General features: G+C 52.0%; 1 protein-coding gene across 2 annotated transcripts in view; it reads right to left on the minus strand.

Moving 5' to 3' along the window:
• Window positions 1-5,091: 5,091 nt before the first annotated feature.
• Window positions 5,092-25,613, minus strand: part of DNAI2 (dynein axonemal intermediate chain 2) — a 29,575-nt gene continuing 9,053 nt past the window's right edge. For both annotated transcript variants that reach the window (XM_072746714.1, XM_072746713.1), the window contains exons 5-13: window positions 22,766-22,908; window positions 21,660-21,773; window positions 16,974-17,113; window positions 14,788-14,910; window positions 11,878-12,101; window positions 8,183-8,318; window positions 7,569-7,715; window positions 6,609-6,833; window positions 5,092-5,799 (exon numbers count right to left, since the gene is read on the minus strand). In XM_072746714.1, coding sequence (XP_072602815.1) covers window positions 5,722-5,799; window positions 6,609-6,833; window positions 7,569-7,715; window positions 8,183-8,318; window positions 11,878-12,101; window positions 14,788-14,910; window positions 16,974-17,113; window positions 21,660-21,773; window positions 22,766-22,908 — 1,330 coding nt within the window. In that variant the 3' untranslated portion in view covers window positions 5,092-5,721. The remainder of the gene's footprint in view (window positions 5,800-6,608; window positions 6,834-7,568; window positions 7,716-8,182; window positions 8,319-11,877; window positions 12,102-14,787; window positions 14,911-16,973; window positions 17,114-21,659; window positions 21,774-22,765; window positions 22,909-25,613) is intronic.

The raw sequence follows: 25,613 nt of genomic DNA on the forward strand, positions 1-25,613 counted from the left end.
GTGTGCCCTGCTGGCTCCCGGCCTGCTGAGAGAGCCACCATCCTGTGCCAGAAAGTGTGAGTTGCACGCTGCAGTCTGCACTGTCGGGGAGCATAACAGCAATTGCACAGGGAAGGAGCCTAGTGGATAGATTCCCGGCCTCAGGAGGCCCTTGGAAAACAGGGCTCCAATGTGCATCCAACTTGCTAAGCCACGGAGAGCTGGTGTTTCCTGTCGCTGCTCTGGGCCTTGGTGTCCTCCGGGTCCTGCGGGCTCATCTCTCTTCTCCTGCGCCCCCACCCCCGGTGAAGCTGAGCCAGGCAGGACCCCTGCAAGGACTGCGTGAGGGAAACAGGCCGGGATCTCTTCCCGCGGCAGGAGCTGGGTAAGGAAGAGCCGTTCATTCCCCCCGAGGCTGTCTCAGACAGCCTGGCACGCATCCAGGGGCAGAGCACGATGCCAGCCTGCGCCCTGGGACTGGCTTCCCCGGCCGCCCCCGAGGAGCTTGTGTTCGGTGTAGTTATTAATAAACAGTCGCAGGAAGCCACCTGTGGCCTTGGATTGGGTACCTGGATAAGCCCGGTGAAGCTTGGTGGAAACCAAACACTCCTGCGTTGGGGGGAGGGGGTCCCCTAAGGTTTTGTCCTATTCTCTGGCCCCCGAGGCTGCACACCACGGCTGGCTGGTTTGCAAACGGGCGTGCTGCAGCGAGAATCAGCTAAGCCTGAAGATGCGCATGTGGATAGAAACCGTGCAAATATAGTGAAAGGGAATAAAGGGGAAAGGAGAAAAAATGAGTGGGAAATATCAGAAAGGGAGACAGAACATAAGAGACTCCTAACTCTGGGAAACGAACTAGGGGTGGTGGAAGGGGAGGTGGGCGGGGGGTGGGGGTGACTGGGTGGCAGGCACTGAGGTGGGCACTTGACAGGATGAGCACTGGGTGTTATTCTATATGTTGGCAAATTGAACAACAATAAAAAATAAATTTATTAAAAAAATAAACACAGACACACAAAAAATAAAAAAAATAAAACTACAAAAAAAAAAAGAAAGAAAGAAAGAAAGAAAGAAAGAAAGAAAAAAGAAAAGAAAAGAAAAGAAAAAGAAACCACGCTCCCAGCTTGTGGGCCAGACCCCGCATCTATCTGGATCAGCCACCAGAGACCCCTGGTCATTTGGCCTAGGGCTCTTTTTCTTTTCTGCTCTTCCACATGCATGAAGCCCACCCAGGATGGCCCAAGGGGTAAAGTAGGAGAGGCTGCTGGGCAGGAGGCCACAGCCCACCTTACTTAGAGACTCGTCACAGCGTTGTCTCTGTTCTCAAACCGAGTCCTCCGCCCGCCTTCTGAGTTTCTGTCAACGACACCGCTGAGCCACCAGTCACATCAGTCACATCCCCTTTCTCTTCGTCCTCTCTGTTCAGATCCTGGGGCCTCTACCTTTGCAGGTGTTTCGCCTTTCCATCGACCCCCCCGCCCCCAACGAGCTCCAGCTTTTAGCACCTGTCACCGGAGCAATGCACTGCCCCCCCTCGCGGTGCCCCTGCCCCCGGTCTTGCCCACTTTGAGGAGGTGCGGCTCTAACGCATAAGCAAAGGCAACTACCTCTCTCTCCACATCTCCTCATGCCTCCTCCCAGCCTCATCTCCCTGGGCCCATCACAGAGGCAGGTTCCCACCCACACTGACTGCTTGCTTATTCTCCAACACACGCGGGTCCTGGGTCCCAGTCTCAGGCCTGTGCACACATCTGTCCCTCTGCCTCTTCGCACTTTCCAACATCTGTCAAACTTCTGCTCATCCTCCATATCGGACCCCTCTTCTCCACAAAACTCGACTTCTGCCCTTAGGGACCCATGAGAGTGAGCTCCACGAGGGCAGGGACCAGGTTCAGTGCAGACCCTCCACACGCTGAGTCTGTCCGGGAATCGGATCCCTCATCCATTCCCGTTGCTTCTGTCCCTCCTCTGCATCCCCACTGCCCCTGCCCGGGGGCTGGGACCTCACGGTGTCCCCTCTGGATGGCCATAGCAGCCTGCATGGTTTCTCTACCTTCCAGTCAATTGACCAGCATCGTCCTAAAAGACAGATCGGCATTGTTACCTCCCTCGAGATCCCGCCCTGGCTCCCCGCTGCCTTCCACACGGAGCGTGCCCCGGAGCCTGGAGTCCTGGCCTTCTCTGCCTCTTCTTTGGCCCATCCCCTCATCCTACCCCTGCGCTGGCCGTGCTCAACCGTGGGCAGCATTCCCGATGGGCTGCTCCCTCCGATCATCCCTGGAGGTCCATCCTCCACTTACTTGTCGGGCTGGCACAGACAAATGGCTTCTTCAAAACTCATCGTACACGTCCTTTCCCCCTTTTCTGAGCTCTTCAGATCTTCATTCACTTAATTGAAGCTTCCAGTGGGCCAAAGGCTCCCCTCGGAGGAGGCCACTGCTGGGCTCTTGGATGTCGATGTCGCCAGTGACCATTATTTCCACGAAACAACTGTATGTTCGGTCAGAAATCTGTGACATTCTCCACCTCCTTCCAAACCTGCCCGCAGCTGGAATCCACTGGTTGCGATGGGCCCTGAGCACTTTCTAAAAGGCTGTGACTCTCTGGGACCCTGTGACTCTCTGGGCCGAAAGTCGGCCCCTGCTTGTGAGAGGCTATGGCTACCTATAGCCCGGGAGGGCGAATGAAAGGCCCCTGGGAAACAAGACATCCATCGAGGATTTTCCTCTTTTATATATATATATTTTTTAAAGATTTTATTTATTTATTCATGAGAGACACACAGAGAGAGGCAGAGACACAGGCAGAGGGAGAAGCAGGCTCCATGCAGGGAGCCTGATGTGGGACTCGATCCCCAGTCTCCAGGATCACACCCTGGGCCAAAGGCAGGCGCCAAACCACTGAGCCACCCAGGCGTCCCCTGAGGATTTTCCTCTTAAGAAGCCCTCCTTCCTGCTAGCATCCCACTCGGAGCATACTGTGCATCCTGGAAGATGCCACTCTGTGCTATTGTTGTACTATATTTCCCTATTTGTCAGCTCTTGTCTCTCCCATTTGGCGTACAAGCTCCAGGAGAGCAGAGTCTACGTCTGGCTTGCTCACCACTCTGTGGTCTGTGGTCTGTACCTGGCAGGGTGTTGGGTGCAGGGTGCAGACCTTGGAGCTCAACCCTTTCCACCTGCCGGTAAGCTCCAGAGGGCACTGCCTCTCTCTGTCCACTGTTTTGTTTTCATCCCATAGGTCCTTAGCACTCAGAGGAGCTGGCTCCGGGGTCTCTGGTTCTGGGAGCCAGGGAAGAGCCAAAGGGGTTCTGGTGTGACCCTGGGGGTTTCCAGTAGTCACCTTTGCCTAACCTGACAGTCAGTGTCTCCCCAGGGGCCTCCGACTGAATGGCCACAGTAGCCAGTACCCCACAGTAGCCAGCAGTGAATGTGGGACAGTGACCTCCCCCCTAGTCCGCTGGGCTGTCATAGCTGCAGGCTGAAGCATCATCTAGTCGGCTGAGCAGAACAGGACCCAGAGAAGCAGCACCCTCTCCCGCAGGTGTGCACACACAGACGGGAGGGCCCTCTCTGTGCTGTGGACCCCAGGGCTGGCTGCCGTTGCCACCACTTTCCAGCCCTGCTCGGATGTGTTCCGGCATCCAGGCCCCACCGTTGACATTTTGCATTCTGTGCCCATGGGGGAGGGGGTTTCCAGCAGCCTCTGGTTCTCCAGTGATGCTTCGTGGTCTTGTTTTGCTTCCCTTGGAGAAGACTAAGCTGGTTCTGGGTGAGGCCGGTTTACAGGGAGGAGAAGTTCATGGCCGTGAGGATAGGCAGTGCTGGGCATCACCCCACAGAGCCCCCACTGCCCTCTGCCCGGCGATGTCAGCAGCCGTCCTGTCCTCCGCCATGCCCACTCCATCCCTGCCTCAGGGTGCTCTCTGAAGGTGTTTTTAGGCTCCAGCAGGTGGCTCGCCCCAGCAGGTGGCTCACCTTTGCAAGCATCTGCCAAAGGCCCAAATCCTGTTATAGAAAAGAATATTCTCCCTTGGAGTTTGTCGTCCTAGCCACTCATGGAGGGGTCCGTCAGTGTCCTGGGGCTGATGCAACAGGCAGGGCACTGTGACTCTCCCCCCGACAATTCATTGGCAGAGATATTTTTTTTCTAAGTCAGGGTTTCTCAGCGTATTGACATTTGGGCTGGATCACTCTCTGTAGCGAGGCCTGTCCTGTGCCTTGTAGGATATCGGAAAGCACCCCTGGCCTCCACCCACTGGAAGCCAGAAGCACCCCCAATCCCTTATGTCAATCCAAAGTGTGCATGTGCCCAGACGTTGCCAAATGTCCCTTTGGGGGCAAAATCACCCCCAGTCAAAACCACGGCTCTATGGGCAGCTCGGGGGCTCACTAAGGCGCCTATTGCGGGAGACGGTACAGAGCGGGACACACAGCGTGTGGGCGCCCTCTGCTCGGATGGCAATGCCAGGCGGGGAGCAGAATCCTGGCCAGCCCACTCCTCTCCCTGGGACTCAGGTATTGGTCCCTCTCTCTGTGTCTCATGTGGCACATCGGTGACTTGGGGATTGAAGATGGGCATCGCACTTCTGGGGCTGTTGTGAAGATCACGCACTCGATAAATATGGCCCATAATGATTATTTTATCCAAGTCTAGCCATAAGGGCAACATGATGTTTGTTTTTCCTTTGGTCACAAAGAGTGGCTGGCCCTGGGTCCCTCCCTATTTTTTAAAGGCCACTTTGGGTCAATGTTCGGACCATCCAACACCCACAGAATGAATGGCAGTTGGGGGACTTCTGGTGCAAGCTGGCTCTGAGGGGCCCTTTTGCCTCCGGTGTTTCTGGTAATGGTCGTTCAATGCCCTGCTGTGCCTGGTTCCTGGTGTCCCCATGGGCCCAGCGTGTGCCTGTCGTGCAGAGTGGAGACTGAGCTGTCTGGGTTCCTGTCCCCGCTTTGCCCTGTGCTAGCTCTGTGACCCCGGGCGAGTCCTCATACTTCTCCGGGGATCTGAATGTTCCTCTGCAGAGTAAGGATAATTGGAATACCAACCTTCCGGGGATTTTTGTAAAAAGAATTAGATGAGATAACACGCAAAGCTCTCAGCACAGGATGCACCATTATTATTAATTTAATTTTGTAAGAATTAAGATAGTAGCTTGCAGGCATCCAAGAATAATCAAACTTGTTGGCGCATCTCCTCTCAGAGGTAAACGTGCCCGGGAGGGGAGGGGTGGTGAGGGACATTTTAGAAGTGGACGGACTGTGTTTCCCAGTTATATGTGGGTGGGGGGGTCAGGAAGGGAGAAGGAGAAGCCCCTCTCTCCCACGCATGGGTCTTTCGGAGGCCCCACCACGGCTGAGGCTAGCCCGCCTGGAGGCTCTGCAAGCATCGAAGGAAAATGATTATCCGAAAAGCCGTGGGGAGGCTGAACCCCAGGGAACACAGGGGGCCTGGCTTAAAGGCCCAGGGTGTGCTCGGCTGGCTGAGAGGAGTCGTCCCCAGCTCGGGCATGAGCCTTGCCTCCTCCCTCCCTCCAAGGAGGGACCCCTTGGGACAGTGGGGGTCAGCCCTTTGCGGGGTGTCGGGTTGGGTCAGGGTCCCCCTGCTACCCCAGCCCTCCCTCCACTGACACTTTAAGGGGGGCGCTCAGGGCCCACAAGCAAAGCCAGTGCAGGGCCAGGAGGTGGGAGACGGAGGCGTGGGGCGAGTGGGGCCGCGGGCACGGCTGACCTGACCCTTCTAGGTCGGAGTCTCGACATGGGCAGCTTCTTCCTCCCCTTGGTCCTCTCCTTCCACCTCTTCGTCTGCCTTCAGATCCTGTTTCAGCAGAAACAGTGCAGAATCGGAGACTGTTACCCGCTCTGTGGGCCTGGGAGCTGCTCAGAGCCAGGGGGTGTGGACGGCAGCAACGGCCTAGGGCACCTGACAGACTCGGGTACACGTCCTACTTCTGTCGCCTTGCTGCCTGGGTGACCTCGGGCTAGCTCCTCCTGAGTCTCCTTGGCCCCCTCCCCTGTAAAGTGGACGTAATTCCTCGCAGGGCTGTGACCCGGATTAGAAATAATGGGTATAAGGACCCAGCCCCACTTTCTCAGCCAGAAAATGCTCCCCTAGTCCTAGCGGTGAGGGGGGCACAGATGGATGAGCTCAGCACGAATCGCACCCGGACACCAGGCGGGGTCGGCGGCCCGGCCACCACACCTCCACCTTCCCAGGCCCTCCTGCCTGGGCCTCGGGCTCACTGGGCCCCGGGGGCCTCCATCTGGCGGCCACATGCATGTCCCCGGGACTGGCCCGGAGAGGGGAGGAGGGCCATGGGAAGTGTGGAGCTTGGCTCTTGCCCTCGAGCAGCCTGCAGCCCACCTGGAGACTTAGGATTTCTCAGGAGGAAGGGAATAATGTCTCCCATTTGCCGGGTGGACAAGTTAAGGTCCACCTGCTGAGGCCACTTGCCCGAGGTGATCCAGGAGGTCAGCGAGCCCAGCTGGGGGCACCCAGGCCCGGGGCTCCTCCCTCACTCCGTGTCCCCGCCCCTCCCCCATGCCCCCACCTCTCCTCCCCACTGCTCCCCCCTGTGTCCCTGTCCCTCCTCCCCATCCCTCCTCCCCACCCCGCTCGGGACCTACAGGCTTTGACTTCTTCATGGCTTCCACCTCCTTCTTCTTCAGCTCCGTGAAGATGATGTCGAAGAACTCCTCCTCCGCCTTGGTGACCAGCTCCTCCAGGGTGAGGATGGGCTCCTCCTCCCTCTGGTCCTCCTCCTTGCCCTCCACCTTGCCTTTCTCCTTCAGCCGCATCTCCCGGTGCCTGGCCTCCAGAATCTTCTCCCGCCGGGTCTCCCGCTCAAATATCTGGGGGACACGGTGACAGGGGGCCCTGTGAGAAGAAGGCGGTGGCCGGTTCCCAGCTTGGGACTCCGCTTATCCCCGAAGGCAAGAAAGGAGGGACACTGAGGTGGGGAGGCAGGAGCGGAGCCGCTGAGTCGCGCAGTTCCGAGGGGTTCCCAGAACACAGCTGCTGGCTGTGCATGGGGGGCCCTGGACCCCAGGGACACCTGCTCCTGCTGGGGGCCGGGCCCACAGTCCCAGCAGAGCCAGGGTGTTGGCTTTCAGCTCCACAGTATGTGTGCACAGTGCTGGGGAGGCCCCACTGCAGGGGGGTCCCCAGAGGTGGGGTGGGGGGGTGGTACCCAATCTCTGCCTCCCAGCCCTCTTCCCCAGGGTCCCCGCCTTCCCTCTGTTTTCTCTAACAGCATCTCTGAGCCTTTGACAGGTTCTATTGCAAAGAAATGTCATCTATGAAACTAGACGCACTGTCCTATCAAACCACTTGGACAGTGACCAGCTGGGAGGGGAGAGGTGACTGGCCCAGGGTGGCTCTGCTACTACGTAGGCTACTGCGTGGGCTACTGTGTGGGCAAGCCAGGGCTGGTTCAGACACTCCTGACCCCACCTCCATGCTCATTTAGGACACTTCGCGCCCTCCCCAGAGGTCCCCGCATTTCCCAGGGGGTGAGAGGGGAGCCCGACAGTTTTCTCCGGCTAGCCTGCTCTGCTCCGGGGACCAGGTCAGCCCGGGGCACGTACAGAGGAAGCTGTGTTCTTCTCGTTCCTCTGGAGTGTGCACAGCCCATTGGAGACTTCCAGCAGCGTGGTGGTGCCCAGCTGGGAACCGCAGGCGATGAAACACCCGTTGTCCTGCACCCGGAGGCAGAAGAGGGCCTCATCACACACCTGTTGGAGGGGCCAGACAGACCTGGTTGAGGAGGAGAGACTCTCAGCTGATGATCTGGCCCCGGGAAGGGGTGCACTTAGCCAAGGTCTGTGTTCAAACACCCTCAGGGACTCCCCTGACTCATAAAATGAAGCTCAGGCTCTGAGAATGGCTGTCAAGACACTTTGCCCCCTGCCCTCCTCCACTCCACCCCTCAGTCCCCAGCCCCATGTCCATCCTGTAGTTTCCCAAACTGTAGTTTCCCTACACCCTTTCATGGTGCAAGGCAGCAGGGCTCAGCTCTAGCTCTGCAAACGTGACATTAGCTGAGGACAGAAGGGTCAGCTGCCAGGAGACCATCCCAGGGCTGCTGAAGGGATAGGTCAGGCTTTCTGCTTCTCTTTTCTTTTTAAATTTCTCCCAAGTGATTTTGCTGAGCCTCTAGGGCTTGAGGGCCTGGCTGTATGGGGAGTGGGGTATACATGACCTTCAGACTGAGGGCAGGTTCACAATGCTTGAACACAAAGTCCCAGATGTCCAGGGTTCCATCCATCTTGGTGGTGAAGAAAACTGCCGGCCTCACTGGGCTCCAGGCACCATCGGTGAGGTAAGCCATGTGGTACCTGTGGGGATCCTGGGGTCAGGACTGCTGTGACTGGGAGGGACAGAGAGGCCGCTAAGCCATGGCTCTACTCATCCAGGCCCCCTGGACTCTAGGGTCTCATTGCTGGGTAGGAAGTTCTTTCTTGTGTCTGACTTCTAGTTATGCCAACCTCACTCACCAGCAGTTCACAGAGGGCATTTTAAAGGTTCTGGTGCTGAGGCACCTGGGTAGTGCAGTCAGTTAAGCATCTGACTCTTGATTTTGGCTCAGGTCATGATCCCAGAGTCCTGGGATCGAACCTTGAATTGGCCTCTGTTTGGCAGGGAGCCTGCTTCTCCCTCTTCCTTTGCCCCTCTCCCAGCTTGTGCTCTCTCTCTCTCTCCTTCAAATCAATAAATCAATCTTAAAAAAAACACAAAAAACAAAACAAAACAAAAAAAGTCTCTCATCCTGCCCAGGGGCTAGCCACTGGTGTTTCTCCACAGCTAACTCCAGGGAACAGGCTCATGTTGCTGGATCTGGGCCCAGTCTTCCAGCCGTGGGACTCACTGAAAGGAGTCAGAGGAAGAGTGTGCCCAGAAAAGTTCCCAATATTGACATTAGAAGAGTGCTATACTTCCTACTGAGTAGGATCTAGATTTTTTGATGATTTCTGTGGTGGGGAATGCAATCAGATCCCTATCTTACACCATATATAAAACATGAACTCAAAATGAGTTAAAGATTTAAACCTAAGACCTGAAACCATAAACCTCCTAGAAGAAATCATAGGGAAAAGCTTCTTGATATGGGCTTTGGCAACCATTTTCTGGATATAATGCCAGGAGCACAAGCAATAAAGGCAAAAATAAACAAGTGGGGTATGAAAAATGAAAAAGCAACCTATGGAATGGGAGAAAATATTTGCAAGTCTTACATGTGAGAAAGGGTTACTATTCAAAATGTATAAGGAACTCCTACCAAAAAACTCAATAGCGAAAAAGCAAATAACCTGATCAAAAAATGGGCGATGGACTTGAACAGGTATTTCTCCAAAGAAGACATATAGATGACCAATAGGTTCATGAAAGGTGCTCACCATCACACGTCATCAGGCAAATGCAAATCAAAACCAGAAAGAGATTAAAGAGAAGAAAAACAAAAGCACACACACGGAGATAGCTCCTCACACCTCTTGGAATGGGCATGATCAAAAAGACAAGAAACAGTGTTCCTGAGGATGCGGAGGAAAGAGAATCCTCGTGCAGGGTTGGTGGGAATGCAAACTGGTGCGGCCACTGTGGAAAACAGTGTGGAGGTGCCTGAAAATACAAAACATAGAACTACCCTACGATCCAGCAATCTCACTTCTGGGTATTCATCCAAAGAAATTAAAAAAAAAACAGAAATTGGATAAATTTCTTTGGTATTTATCCAAAGAAATTGGATAAAAATCAGAATCTCAAAGAAATTAAAATCAGAATCTCAATGCCTGCACTCTCAGGTTCATTGCATCATTATTCACAACAGCCAAGAAATGGAAACAACAACCTAAATGCCTATCAGCAGGTGAATGAATAAAGGAAATGTAGTCTGGAAATTCAATGGGATATTATTCAGCCTTAAAAAAGAGGAGACCCTGGGCAGCCCGGGTGGCTCAGAGGTTTAGCATCGCCTTCGGCCCAGGGTGTGATCCTGGAGACCCGGGATCGAGTTCCACGTCGGGTTCCCTGCATGGATCCTGCTTCTCCCTCTGCCTGTGTCTCTGCCTCTCTCTCTCTCTCTCTGTGTCTCTCATGAATAAATAAATAAAAATCTTAAAAAAAAAAAAAAAGGAGATCTTGCTATTGGCAGCAACGTGGATGGACCTGGATGACGTTGTGCTAAGTGAAATGAGCCAGACCCAGAAAGACACATATGACATGATCTCACTTATATGTGGAGTCTTAAAAAGTCAAACTCACAGCAGCAGAGAGTAGAGCGCTGGTTGCCAGGGGCTGGGGGGAGGAGGGGAAAATAGGGAGGTGATGGTCGAAGGGTCCAAACTTTCATTTATGCAAGATAAAAAGGTTCTGGAGACCTAGTGTGATCTGGTAGTGCCTCTAGCTAATGACGCTGTACCAAATAGTAAAATTTGCTAAGAGGGTAGGTTTCCTGCTGAGTGTTCTTACCCCCTCCCTCCCAAGAATACTTATAATAAAGGGGGTAAGGGAGAGGTGATGGGTATGTTTATGGCTTTGATGGTGGTGATGGTTTCACAGGTGCAACTTATCCCCACACTCGAGAGCTGTGTGCACTGAGGACGTGCAGCCTTTTCCATGTCAGTGACACCTCAGTAAAATGGGTGAACATCTGTATCTGCACATGAAATGAAAGAGTCTATATGTGAGATGAGATGAGTCTATAGCTATGTATGAGATGGGAGAGTCAGAACCTGGGCAGGTGGTGTGGTGCCCTCCAACTCACTATGGGACCGGGAACAGAGTGCTACCTCTGGACCTCTCCCTCCACCCTGTAGAATGGGGAGATTGCACCGGATTTCTGCTCCAAAAGCAAAGACAGGCTGAATCCTAAAGCCCCCCGGGAAATCCTTAGCATGCCCATTCCTGGGTCAAATGCAAGATCTAATACAGCAGCCCTGGAATCTGGACTTAAAAAAAGGGGACGCCTGGGTGCTTCAGCGGTTGAGTGTCTACCTTCAGCCCAGGGCGTGATCCTGGGATCCGGGGATCGAGTCCCACATCGAGCTCCCTGCATGGAGCCTGCTTTTCCCTCTGCCTGTGTCTCTGCCTCTCTCTCTCTGCCTCTTGTGAAAAAATAAATAAAATCTTAAAAAAAAAAAAAAAAGTTCCTTAAAAACAAAAACAAAAACCCTTCCCAGGAGATCCTGATGCAACCAGATCTGGGAACCCCTGGATGAGAAGACGCCCATTTGGGTCCACAGCAGCACCAGCACTGCAGGAGCCTGCGTCAGCTGGAAAGGAACCCCAGATTCACACAAATGAAGGCTGAGAGGGCGCCTGTCCCTCCACCTCATGCCTCTGCTCTGGTCTCTTGGCTCTGCGTCATTGCAGCATCTCTGGGGATGTGGCTCTCCCCGGCTCACCCAGGGGCAGCGGGACCACCCTGAGGATCCGTCTCATGGCACCCCCCTTGGCCTCTGCTCTGAGCAGACTGGGGGAGCCCGCAGGCTCCTCTGATCCACCTACAGAGCTCACTGCTCTGTCCCTCTCTGCTCCTACATGCCCACCGTCACGGGAGAGGAGACCCACCGAGCTGTCCTGATGAGGTGCCCAGATTCTTAATCCAAGCTTCCTGGGTTCAGACCCCACCTCAGCTCCTTACCAGCTGAGGGACCAGGAGCAAGTGGCCTTGATTCCTCTTGGTTCTGTCCCCTGACGCAGACAAGAGGAGCACGAAAATTACCCCAAGGCTGTAATTACTGCCAGCCCAGGCTGTTTGAGGCACACTCCTTCAGGAAGTGGCTGCATTAGGACACTCCTAGCACAAGCTCAGGCGTGTGTGGAGGGGCGTTCTCTCCATTTTACACATGGAGGCTCAGGGCATTCCGGGGCCCCCTCTGTCCCTCTCCCTCTTACTTGGTCCACATGATGGATGACTCCCGGCTGTCCTCTGACCAGATGCGGGCAGTCCAGTCACCGACTGTCAGGAAGTTCTTTGGGTAGAACGGATTTCTCTGGAGGGCATAGATGGGGCCATGGTGGCCTGAGAAGGTGCACACAATCTTCTCGGCTGATGTCTTGGCCTTGCGGTTGCAGGAGATGACAATGCCCTGCTCGGTGCCCACCATGAACTTGGTTGGCTGTGGAGGGGGTGACACAGGAGTGGAAGGCACCATGAATCGTCAGCTCCGGGCTTCATTGTCCTGGCGAGCGGCCTGCTGGGGTCGGGGTGTTAGGGTCCAGAGGTGCTGGGAGGGCTTTTGGTGAAGGCCTCTGCTCAGGCTGTTCTCCAGCTTCTCCTGAGGAGCCGGCCTCACCTGATCAGATCCCACCCTCCACTAGCACCTGCTCCAGGGCCCCATTTTTTTTTTCTCAAGATTTTATTTCTTTATTCATGAGAAACACACAGAGAGAAGCAGAGACACGGGCAGAGGGAGGAGCAGGCTCCCTGCGGGATCCCAATGTGAGACTCGATCCCAGGACCCCAGGATCATGCCCTGAGTCGAAGGCAGATGCTCGACTGCTGAGCCACCCGGTGCCCCAAGGGCCCTATCTTAAGGGAGCCCTCTTGACTCTTCTAGGCCGTGGAGAGACTCATCAGCAGCGACACGAGGAACACCTCTGCATGTAGCATCATTGTGTCCACTAGGCCTTTTGTCATAAAGATCCTGAGTGTCTGTTCACAGATAAGTGAATGACTGAAAGAATAAATAGTGTAAAACATGAGGCTGGAAGGGCCCTCGGCCAGCCCCCAGCTACCCCCTGCAGACCTGGGCTACACTGCATCCCCATGGCCATAGCACCGTTACTCACAGCAGCGAACACGGAAAAGCAACCCAGGTGTCCCAACCCAAGTGACGTGGATGGCTGCACAAAATGTGGTCTGTACCTACAGTGGAACACCAGTCGGCTTTAAAAAGGAAGGAAATTTATGGCTTTAAAAAGGAAGAACAGGGACACCTGGGTGGCTCAGCGGTTTAGCCCCGCCTTCAGCCCAGGGCATGATCCTGAAGACCCAGAATCGAGTCCCACATTGGGCTCCCTGCATGGAGCCTGCTTCTCCCTCTGCCTGTGTCTCCCCCACCCTTTCTGTGTTTCTCATGAATAAAATATCTTTAAGGAAAAAAAGAAAGAACAGGAGCACCTGGGAGCTCAGTCAAGCATCCAATGCTTGATTTTAGCTCAGGTCATGATCTCAGGGTCATGATATCCATCCAGCAAGGTGTTGGGCTTCACACTTAGTGGGGGGTCTGCTTGAGATTCTCTCTCTCCCTTTCCCTCTGCCTCTCCCTCTGCACGTGTGCACTCTGTTTCTCTCAAATAAATAAATAACATCTTAAAAAAAGGGGCACCTGGGTGACTCAGTTGGTTAAGCATCCGCCTTCAGCTCATGTCATGATCCCAGCATCAGGCTCTCTGCTCAGTGGGGACTCTGCTCCTCTCTCTGCCTCTTCCCTCTGCTCATACTCACTCTCACTCTCTCTCTCTCTAATAAATAAAATCTTAAAAAAACAAAAAACAAACAAACAACTGGACTACAGGCTGGAGGTCAAAGGAAAATGAGGAGATAGTTTGAAAGGCCCAGGAGAGTGAGTGATGAAGTACACGGTGGGGCTCCTATGAGCTCATAACAGGGAGAAGCACCCAGATCCGGGTGGCCCCAGTGCCACCAGCCTCAGGCTTCTTGGCAGGGTCGGCATGGTGAGCCTGGGCCTTGACTCCGAGCCCTGGGTCTGAGCCCCGGGAGCACCGTGTTCTAGAGCGCATGACTTACCACACTAAGACTCATCCATTTATGGGTGAGTGGTGTGTGATTACACAAGCTCATCGAGCAAGACAGTTGTTAGTGTCCGGCCCACAGCCTGCGCTGTCACAGGCGTGGGAGAGCTGGGGCCTAGCGGGGGCCTGGCCACCACATCCAGCACCTGCTCTAGACATCCCTGATTTCAGGACAGGATGCTTCTCTGCATCATCTCTCCCTTCACTATGATGCCCAGGGGTGGGGGTCAGCTAAATTGTCTTCCACCCCACTTCACCCTCACGGGTTCCCCAGCCTCAGGTGAGGACTGTCAGGGCAGGGGTGAAGCCAGAGCACCTCTACCACCCAAGGGCCTGGGAGTGATGTCACGTGACCTGAAAGCAAACAAGAGATAACCCCCAAGGGGGAGCCAGGCCTAGACTTCAGCAAAACATAAACCAGGAATCAGCCCAAGACAAGACTCATCTGGAAAAGTCAATTTCTTGCTTTGGAGAGAGTCTTCATTTGCTGCTTCTAGAAGCTTCTGTCTTTTGACACATTCACGTTACTGGTCAACTTTGATATTTCTTTATGGTTCCTCCTTTTTGCTAAACGGCGTAACTGTGCCTGTGCTCTGTTTTCCAAGGAGCCTCCTCTGACCTCATTTCCCTCCCTAACGTCTCTTCTTTCCCCCCAGAAAGTGAAATAACCCCCACGAGGCAGAAGCAGGGCCTGGCCGCTCCGTGTTGGTCTCCGGCAGGGCTCTTCCCCCAGAATGGGGCCTTTCTGGAATCCAGTCCTCAGTGAAAACCTGCCTTCCAAACCTGCCTTCCGCCCAGTGCAGCCACTAGCCAGGCGGTGACTTTGTGCAACTGAGACCAATTGGCTTCTTTCCGCGAGGAGCTCTGCTGTCCCCTGCTGTCCCCTGCTGGAAAGTCCTTGGAACGACCACGCAGGTCCAGGATGACCACACTGGGGCCAGCCCTCCGTGGAGCAGCTGCCTGGTGCACACAGTAGTCCCGGCCTGGCCTCGGCTCTAGCTGCCCCAGAGATGGAAAGTCCTGGAAGGGAGAGCTGGGGACACTCACCAAGGTAGACTCAAACTCCAGGGAGATGGCTCCCAAGGCGCTCTCCAACTGCTCCTTCCTGGTAATGTCCAGGATCACCACCTCGGTGGGTTCGCTCATCTTTCGGATATCCCACCACATGACCTGATGGGAGGATGGGGCCACTGTGAGACCAGAGGTCCCTCAATTGCCCTGGCTTTTGCCTTTCCTACCTCTGCCACCTTCCTGGGGCCAGTCACTGGGGCCAAAGGGGTGGGTGTTAGAGGCGCCCCGCGACCTACAGGACAAAATGCACTTTGAAGAACCATCACTCCGGCCCACGGTCTCCCCCTGGCTGGTCATCAGGGTTATGGGCAAGCTTCATAAAATCCAGATGCTGGGGCCTCACTCCAGACCTACTGCATCAAAATGGCCAAATGTGGTCTCTGGAATCTGAATTCTTAGAGCATCCCCACAATATGGCAATACATAGCAATGTTGTAAACCCTGTATGCTTTTTATTTTTTTAAGATTTTATTTATTTATTCATGAGAGACACAGAGAGAGAGAGGCAGAGACACAGGCAGAGGGAGAAGTAGGCTCCATGCAGGGGGCCCCATGCGGGACTTGATCCCAGCACTCCAGGATCACACCCTGAGCTGAAGGCAGATGCTCAACCGCTGAGCCACCCAGGCATCCCGGCCTTTATGCTTTGATCCAGAAATCCCACCATATGCCATCAGTGTGCCTTTGCATGTGTGCAAAAACCTATATACAAATATACTCTTTGCTATGTTATTCCTTTGATGACAACATATTGAAATCCACTTAAATAAATTATGGTATACCCGATGCAGTTCTTTTTTTTTTTCCTTTTAAGTAGGCTCCATGCCCAGTGTGGAGCCACATGCAGGGCTCAAACTCACTACTCTAAGATCAAGACCTGAACAAAGGGCAGCCCCGGGTGGCCTAGCGGTTTAGCGCCACCTTCAGTCCGGGGTGTGGTCCTGGAGACCTGGGATGGAGTCCCACATCGGGCTTCCTGCATGGAGCCTGCTTCTTCCTCTGCCTGTGTCTCTGCCATTCTTTCTCTCTCTGTGTGTCCGTCATAAATAAAAAAAAAAAATCTTAAATAAAAATTAAAAATTAAAAAAAGACCTGAACAAAGATCAAGAGTTGGACACTTAACCGAATGAGCCACCCAGGTGTCCCCCTAATGCAGTTCTTAATAGGCATGGGGCACTGCTTTATGAAATAGGACATTTTCAAGATATACTAAGTGAAAAATATCAAGTGCAGATATTTGCCTATGTGTAAGGTGTGCAGAAAGAGAGTGAATAAGACAGATATATTCACTCCTATATACAGAGACTATCTCTGAAGGCAGCTGTAAGAAGCTGAGGCAGGCGGGCGCCTGTGCAGAGGGGGTTGGGAGGCTTGTGGGCAGAGGAGGGAGGAAGGTGTTTTCCTGTCTGCCCTTTTGTACCTTTTGGATTTTGTTCTATGTGCACTTACTCCTCAATTTTATTTTTTTAAAGATTTATTTATTTATTTATTTATTTATTCAGAGAGAGAGAGAGAGAGGCAGAGACACAGGCAGAGGAAGAAGCAGGCTCCATGCAGGAAGCCCGATGTGGGACTCCATCCCAGGTCTCCAGGATCACACCCCAGGCTGCAGGCGGTGCTAAATCGCTGTGCCACTGGGGCTGCCCTCCTCATTTTTTTTTTTTTAAAAGATGTTATTTATTTATTTGACAGAGAGAGGGATGCCTGGGTAGCTCAGCGGTTAAAGCATCTGCCTTCAGCTCAGGGTGTGATCCTGGAATCCTGGGGTCAAGTCCCACATCGGGTTCCCTGCATGGAGCCTGCTTCTCCCTCTGCCTCTGCCTCTCTCTCTCTCTCTCTCTCTCTCTCTGTGTCTCTCATGAATATGTAAGTAAATAAAATTTTTTTAAAAAGAATGTTTATTTGACAGAGAGAGCAAGAGAGAACAAGCAGGGGGGGCAGCAGAGGGAGAGGGAGAAGCAGACTCTCCACTGAGCAGGATCCCAGATCATGACCTGAGCCAAAGGCAGATTTAGCTGACTGAACCACCCAGGCACCCCTACTACTCTTCAATTTTAAAATAAAATGCAAAAGGAAATATTTCCCCTGGGAATTCTGAAGGGGAACCAGGGAGGTATCACTGCTCCCCACATTCCCGCCCCCTACAGTGGCTGGCTAGGTACCTGCCCATCTGTGGATGCTGAGAAGCATTCGGTGCCAGTCTTCGACTGCAGCCAGATGCTGCCATACACAGGGTCTCGATGGCTGAACTCAATGGTGGACAGCTCCGCCACCAGGCTGCCCTTCCGGGTGTCCCAACAGGCTAGCAGGGGGGAGGAAATGAGAGGGAGGTAAACAGAAGTCCAGGCTCCCTTCCCTGGTACAGGGAGCACAGCATGGAGGGATGCTGCTTCCCTTGGTTTGGCAGGTATGTGGTTTTTTAGAATCAGGACTCGATCCAAACCTGCCTGAGTTTCCTACCAACCCCTGAAGTTCCCACACAATCTCTATGCAAGCTTCACTCATTCCATTGAGCTCATACCATGGTTGAGTGTCACACCAGGCCCTCGGGAAGCCTCTGGGAATAAGACTGTCCCCCTCTCCTTGAGAGGCAGGAGGAGGGACCGGCAAGTAGAGCTCGTGCTGGGATGGTCAGGGCAAGCACCCTGGAAGGAGTACGAAGGAGCACGGACCAAGGATGAGTCTAGGATAGGGGTGGGGGGGCCAGCCAGAGAGAAGAGTGTCTCCACCCCAGGGAAAGCCTCCTGAAAAGAAGAACGTTGAGGCCAATTTCTCCTTCCCTTTTGTCCTCTGCACCTTGGCTGCCTCTGGTGGGAGATGGGAATGCAGCTCACAGACCCTTTATTCAGATCCATTACTAAGACTTCACCTCTTCTGCTTTACCAAGAAAGCCTTGGAATGTATCCAGTTTCTGTCTTGACAGATTTCATTTTCATTTTGCCATGAGTGTGCAGCAAGGATCCACTCTGTTACACAGAGCTATTTCTAGGAAAGCCAGTTTTGTAAAATGGCAACAAAAAACATGATCCATGTTTTGATTTATGGACTCAAAGTCCAAGGCATTGGCCCCTGGACCTGCCTGGCCCAGATAGGGGTTTTCCCTAAGCAGAATAGCACTTGGGGGTGGGCCCTCCGTCAGCCCCTCCCACAGGCAGCAGAGCCCCAGAGTCAGGGCCACTCTGAGCTGGCGTGAAAAGCCTTGAAAGAGGGATCTCTGGGTGGCGCAGCGGTTTGGCGCCTGCCTTTGGCCCGGGGCGCGATCCTGGAGACCCGGGATCGAATCCCACATCGGGCTCCCGGTGAATGGAGCCTGCTTCTCCCTCTGCCTGTGTCTCTGACTCTCTCTCTCTCTCATTGTGTGCCTATCATAAATAAATAAAAATTAAAAAAAAAAAAAAGCCTTGAAAGGGGTTATGAATAATGAGCGAGGCAAGACTCGTGAATAAATCATGGCACAGTGGCTCCACTCATCTTCTAAAGCCCTGGCACCCAGGTAATTTGGCAGAGAGACTTGTGGAAGCCTATGTCTGTTCCTGGGGAGGGGGTGGCAGGTCTGAGAGAGAGGGTCAGAGGCCTCAGAAGAGTGTCTAAGAAGATTCTCTGCCATCCTGCTCCTACTCTGGGAGGGAGAGAAGGGAAGGCAGAGAATATGTGAAGGGAGAAGGGTAGAGGGCTATTTTCAGGCCCAAGGTCGAGTCAGGCCTGGGGTGTGGCCACGGAGGCTGAGTGTCTGCTGCTTGGGGGCCAGGCAGGACCCACATGGGCAGCCTCCTTCCAAGATCCCTATGCATCTAAAACCCAGTTTTCTAGGTGTTCTATCAACAAAACCAGTAGACTAAGGATCTCTGAAAATCTCCTCCATAAAAGCATAAAAGCAACGAGAAAACTGGCAACAATCGCCAGTCAGCTTTTTTGGAACTAGGTAGCCAGTGTTACAGCCATCCAGAGTGTTCAGGAGAAAGCTGAATGCTAGTAAGGACAGTGAGTTTTGTGGCATTTTTAACTTTCCCTAGTTAAGACCCCACACTCTCCAAGTCCCACGGTAGCCTTGAAAAAATAACATTCTGCCTTCCTGGTGAAAATCTGTAACCTGGCAGCCCCAGGAGGGGAAAAGCAGCCAGAGCTCATTCAGAGTCTCCTGTCTCCAGTCTCCTATCTGACCTGTCTGGTGGTTCCCCTGAAAGTTGTATTCGACCTGGCTTGGAACTTGCCAAGTGAAAAAAAGTCTTATTACGGAGGCAACTGTTGGAAATAATGACAATTACAGGCAACTGATTAACTTTGCAGCTTCCTGAAGTAGTGGATAGCAGATAGGCAAACAGCAAACTAACCACAAACCTTGAAAGGCAAGCCTGGAGAACAAGATGTCTGTCAGGGTTTTGAAAAGCTCCAACACATTCCTAGAGATCTGGAAGGCCATATGCCTGGGTAGGGCTGTGTGCATGCCCGGTTCTGTGCACACATTCAGGAAAGAACCGAGGAGGTCCTCAGCTCCTACTTCTGGCTGACCCTGAGGCTCTGTGCAGAGGCTCAGGAAGGGCTGGCAGTTGCCAGCTGCACACAAGCTCTTAGCAAAGAGACTAGTTGGCTGCAGGTGCTAAAGGAAATCTCTGCCCAGCCACTAAGCTAACCAAGCAGACTGTGGCGGCCACACACGATAGAGTACAGACTTCATAGAATTGGTTCAGAAAATTTACTGAAGAAATGAACAAGTACAACAAACTACAGCAATGAAAACAAACCCTGTGCAGGTATGAATGTCTGATTTCCAAAGTTGCCACTTTATATTAGGTAAAGAGGGAAATTTTCTTTTTCTTTTTTAAAAAAGATTTTATTTATTTATTCACGAGAGACACACATAGAGAGGCAAAGACACAGGCAGAGGGAAAAGCAGGCTTCCTGCCAGGAGCCCGATGTGGGAACTTGATCCCGGAACTCTGGGATCATGCCTTGAGACCGAGGCAGATGCTCAACCACTGAGCCACCCGGGCGTCCCCAAGAAGGCAATTTTCAACAACAAAAAAAAGTTGCAAGTTATACCAAGAAACAAGAAAATATATAGGCCATATATAGGTAGGAAAAAAGGCAACAAATACAGACTGTCCCCAAGGAAGCCCAGCTGTTGGACTTACTGGACAAAGACTTCACATCATTAATTTTAAAAATGTTCAAAAAACTACAAGAAACAGTATCTATAGAAGTAAAGTATGAGAATGGCATGTTGCAAAATAAGAAATATCCATAAAGAAATAGGATTATTATTATTTTTAGAGAGACAAAGAGATGGTAAGCAGGGGAAGGGCTAAGGGGGAGGGAAAGAGAATCTCAAATAGAGTCCTCACTCAGCATGGAGTCAACACGGGGCTCGATCTCACCACCCTGAAACGATGACCCAAGCTGAAACCAAGAGTCAGATGCTTAACTGATGGAGCCACCCTGGCACCCCAAGAGATAGGAATTCTTCTTAAAAGGAAGAACAAAATAGAAATTCTGAGGTTGGAAAATACATTCTCTGAAATGAAAATTCAGTAGAGGGGCTCAACAACAGACTCAAGCAGGCAGAAGACTGAGCTGGAGGTAGGTCATTTGAGATGATCCAATCTGAGAAACACAAAGGAAGCGAAATGGAATTACCACAGCTGATTCAAGAAGAAAGAGAATGTGTGAAGCGATCTAGAACAGGTAAAGAAGGAGTTGTGCTAGTGGGGTGCCTGGGTGGCTTAGTTGGTTGAGCCTCTGACTCTTGATTTTGGCTCAGGTCATGATCTCAGCATTGGGAGATGGAGCCCCAGTGTTGGCTCTGTGCTCAGTGCAGTCTCCTTGAGATTCTCTCTCTCTCCCCTGGCCCCTCCCCCAGGCAAGGCTCTAAATCAATAAATGAAGGTGCATTAGCAGTTTTCAACTTCTGATAAAGAAGGACCATATGTCTTCACTGGTGAATTCTACTGAATATTTATTCATTCATTTATTTATTCATGAGAGACACACACACAGAGAGAGGCAGAGACACAGACAGAGGGAGAAGCAGGCTCCCCGAAGGGAGCCTGATGCGAGACTTGATCCCAGGACCCTTGGATCATGACCGGAGCCAAAAGCAGATGCTCAACTACTGAGCCACTCAGGCTTCCCTTTACTGAACATTTAAAGGAGAATTAGTACCAAACTCTTCCAATAGTCAAAGAAGGAGGGAACGCATCCCCACTCATTGTGCGTGGTGGGAATCCATCACACCCATCCCTGTACAGGTGTCTCTGCCTGCCTCTCCCGAGATGGGGCTCCCCACGGGTCTCATTATCCCTTTGTCCCCAGCTACGCTAGCCCAGCTCCGGGCAGGCAGGCAGTAAATGCTCCTTGATTTTATACTTGACCTATCATTTTCTTTTCTTTTCTTTTCTTTTTTTTATTTATGATAGTCACACAGAGAGAGAGAGAGAGAGAGAGAATGAGAGGGAGGCAGAGACATAGGCAGAGGGAGAAGCAGGCTCCATGCACCGGGAGCCCGACGTGGGATTTGATCCCAGGTCTCCAGGATCGTGCCCTGGGCCAAAGGCAGGCGCCAAACCGCTGCGCCACCCAGGGATCCCCGACCTATCATTTTCTTAAAACTTTTGTTCTGAACTGGTTTTAGACTTACTTGAACTATTGCTGCTAGAGACAACTAGAACTATTACAACTCCTGCTGAGCTATGAGCAAAACACGACTCACCCGGAGGTCTGGAGTCCATCCCCTGTGGCAAGTTCCCACCTCCCTCTGTGCCCCGAGGGTGGCCCTGGGCAGGTGTGTGGGCCCTGGTAGACAGCAGCGGGGGCTGGACTGGCTCCCAGTGAAGCCCGGGGCCCCTCCTTACCGAGCTGCCCATTGTAGCAGCCTCCCAAAAGCACGTGAGAATCTTTGGGGTTGTACTCCAAGGTGACAAGAGGAGAAGATGGCTTCAGGACAATTTCAGGCTTATTGGGATTTTCTATAAAACAAACAAACAAACAATCAAAATGGTCCCACCAGCTCTAGAAAGATAAGGACAGGGTCAAACAGCCCAATCCTTCTAGAGGTGGGAGTTGGGAAGCGGCAGATGGTGGGGAAGTGGAAGCCCCTCCTGTCTTTCTCCAGGCTGCAAGTTCTAGGCCCTGGTGGCCAGAATCTGGCACTCCTGACCGTAGGGACTCTTCTAGTAGTTTTATTTCTGGTAATCAGGAGTGTGTGTGCGTGTGTGCGTGTCTGTGTCCATTCTGCAGGTTTGGTAGGAAACCAGGTATGACCACAAGTTTTTTTGTTTGGTTGTTTTTTTTTTTAAACACAAAGCCAACTCTCCTTGACTTCTCCAAACAGTTTCTTGGTCTTTATAGTGGGGCTAATGGTGGGGTCCACCCCCAGGGTTGCTGTAAGCATCTGTTGGGCTGCTCCAGAGCGTCATGTGCTCCGTTCTGAGTTTGGCACCGACGCCTACTAATAAGACCTAATGTTTCTTTTCAAAATGGTGACAGAGAAGGGACGGCTGACAGTATGTAGCCCACCGTCGCTGGCTACCCACCAGGCACTTGTTCTCAGAGTCAGTGTTTCTGTCAATAAGGGTCTGTCCCTTAGAGACCTTATTAGCAGACCCTTATTAGTGGACACACTACTCCTACTGGCCATGGGTTAAGAACAAATGGCAGGAAAGGTGGGACAGAGGTGAGTCTCTCTGAATTGGGATTTGGGGGGGTCTGGTCTTGAATGCCCTGATCAAGGATCTGGAAATGAAGGGAATTTCCTGCTTCTGACGTGGCTCTGGTTTGGCTGCTCCTCAACCTGGACAGCGAAGGGATGAGGGGCTTTCTGGTGTCCCTGGCCCCTCCCTATGAGGGACCAGCCCTGTAAGAGTCCCCGGCCTGTAGCTTCTACCTCCCACTCCTGTGTTATACTGGTCTCTGCCCTGCCCTCAGCTTTCCCAGCCACCTGAACCCCTTCGCTTCTCACCTAGGTCCCAGATGTACGATTCGTGGCTCATGCCTTCAGGTGCCCGTTGAAAATTCAAGCAAGAATATGCCACTGCCAACTTCCTGTTGCCATCCGGGTGCCAGGAGAGATGCGTGGCTGACCGCTTGATCTCCTGGGGATCCCTTTACCGGAGGGCAGAAGACTGGAGTGGAGTGAAAGGCTCCCCACACCTCTTAATTTAATCAATTATTTCTTTTTGAAAGACTTTTTATTTTCTTTTTTTTTTTTTTAGATTGAGAGACAGCGGGGGAGGGAGCAGAGGGAGAGGGAGAGAATCCCAGTGCAGAGTCCTACTCAGGGCTTGATGTCAGGACCCTGAGATCATGACCTGAGCTAAAATCGAGTTGGACATTCAACCGACAAAACCACCCAGGCACCCCATAGAAAATTTATTTTAAGAACACAGTTTAGGGGGATCCCTGGGTGGCTCAGCAGTTTAGTGCCTGCCTTTGGCCCAGGGCACGATCCTGGAGACCCGGGATCGAGTCCCACGTTGGGCTCCCTGCATGGAGCCTGCTTCTCCCTCTGCCTGTGTCTCTGCCTCTCTCTCTCTCTCTCTGTCTATCATAAATAAATAAATAAATCTTTTTAAAAAAGTCTCTTTAAAAAAAAAAAGAACAAAGTTTAGGGACTCCTTTAATCAAAAACCCACTCTCACCGGCCATAGATAAAAGGTATTGATAAACACTAAACCCATGGAAATAAAAAAATATTAAGTTCTAGTCCGATATTTTCATTTGCTTTAAGTTTCGGGTCTGAGGGCTGATTTCGCATTGCTATTGAAACAAAAGGGAAAGTGGAGAATCCAGAAATATTGCTCCTGGCTATTTACCCAAGAGAGCTGCAAGCTTTTGTCCACACAAAATATTACACGTGAATGTTTCCAGCAGCTTTACTTATACTTGCCCAGACTTGGAGCCAACCGAGACATCCTTCAGCAGGTGAATGGATAAATAAGCTGGAGTCCATCCAGACAAGGGAATATTATTCAGCATTAAAAAGAAATGAGCTATAAAGCCATGAAAATATATGGTGGAAATATAACACACACCACTAAGTGCGGGAAACCAGTCTGTAAAAGGCCATAAACTGTATGATTCCAACTACGTGACATTCCGGAAAAGGCAAAACCATGGAGACAGTAAAGAGATCAAGCGTTGGCCAAGGGCTTGAGGGTAGGGAGGGATGAATATATCCTGTGGGTGGACCACAGGATTTTAGGGCAGTGAAACTATTCTGTACGATACATTTGTCAAGACTCACAGAATGTGCAACACAAGGAGGGAGCCCTAATGTAAACTATGGACTTTGGGGTGCCATAGGCTATAGGTCATGTCCCTCAGATTCAAATGTTGAAACCTAATCTCCATGACGGTATTAGGGGGGTGGCTATGGGTGGTGATGAGGCCCTGAGCCCTTTAGGATGGGATTAGAACCTGACAAAGGGGCTCTAGGGAACTCCCTCTCCCTTTCCGCCATGTGAGTTGGCAGCGAGAAAATGGCGGTCTGTGAACCAGGAAGTGGGTCTTCACCCAACACAGAACCCGACCACCCTGTTCTGAGACTTCCAGCCTCTGGGACCGTGAGAAAGAAACTTCTGTTGTTTATAAGCCACCCAGGTTATGGTACTAAGCACCTGAACACTGGTTCATGAGGGTGACAGAGGCCCCACCCTGGGGAGGGGTGTTGATGGTGGGGAAGCTGTGGGGGTGCAGGGTGGAGGGGGTGTGGGGCAACTCTCTGTACTTTTTTTTTTTTAACTCTCTGTACTTTCTTTTTTTTTTTTTTTTTTTTTTTTAGTTATGATAGTCATACAGAGAGAGAGAGAGAGGCAGAGACACAGGCAGAGGGAGAAGCAGGCTCCATGCACCGGGAGCCCGACGTGGGATTCGATCCCGGGTCTCCAGGATCGCGCCCTGGGCCAAAGGCAGGTGCCAAACTGCTGCCCCACCCAGGGATCCCCTCTCTGTACTTTCTAATCAGTTTTGCTATAGGCCTAAAACTGCTCTGAAAAATAAACTCTTAATTTAAAAAAAGAGGGGGAGGAAGGAGAACGAGCAAGAAGTAGCAAAGGCCTACACTGAGACTTTGCCCTTGAAGTAATCAGAAGGAACGAAGGAAAGTGGGGAGCCACACAGCTTTCTCACTCCGTGGTTCCTCCACTTCACTCCTCCCCGGGAGCACTATTGTAATAAGAGGAGTGCAGGCTGGGATCCAGGAGACCAGAGTTCCTTCCTCCACTGTGTGTCCTGAGCGCTGTCCCCTCCTGGGGGTGGTCACCCCCTCATCTGTCAACTGTTGAGGCTGGATGGGACAATTTCCAACCCACCGTCCTGCTAAGGTATCCCTATGGAAGGTCAGACCCCAGCAGGACAGCCCGCGCCCCTCCCTGGCCCCCTTCTCCTGGCCGCCCTTGGCCCTGCTCTGCACATGGTGACTCAGCCCTGGATCACAAAAGGGTCCTTCCCAGTTGTGCTGGGACTGGGTCAAGTGCTCCCCAGGACCCTCAGGGGGTCACAGTAGCACAACGAATCTCTCCAGAATTGGCATTTGAGGCTAGCCACTTCCAAAATCACAGGGATATATATATATATATATATATATATATATATATATATATTTATATATTATATATTTTATATATTTATTTATATACATATTTTTTCAAGCAAAAAAAAAAAAAAAACCCAAAACAGAAAGCGCTACCCTATGTACTGTTCTGCACCGTGTTGGTTCTGGTTTGGTTTCACAAAGTAAATCTCGTCAGGGAAGAGGCTGCCTCCTTCATTCCCTTTTTGTTTTGTTTTTTTGTTTTTGTTTTTACTGA

This window comes from Vulpes vulpes, chromosome 2 (assembly GCF_048418805.1).
Source record: "Vulpes vulpes isolate BD-2025 chromosome 2, VulVul3, whole genome shotgun sequence".
Lineage (NCBI taxonomy): Eukaryota > Metazoa > Chordata > Mammalia > Carnivora > Canidae > Vulpes > Vulpes vulpes.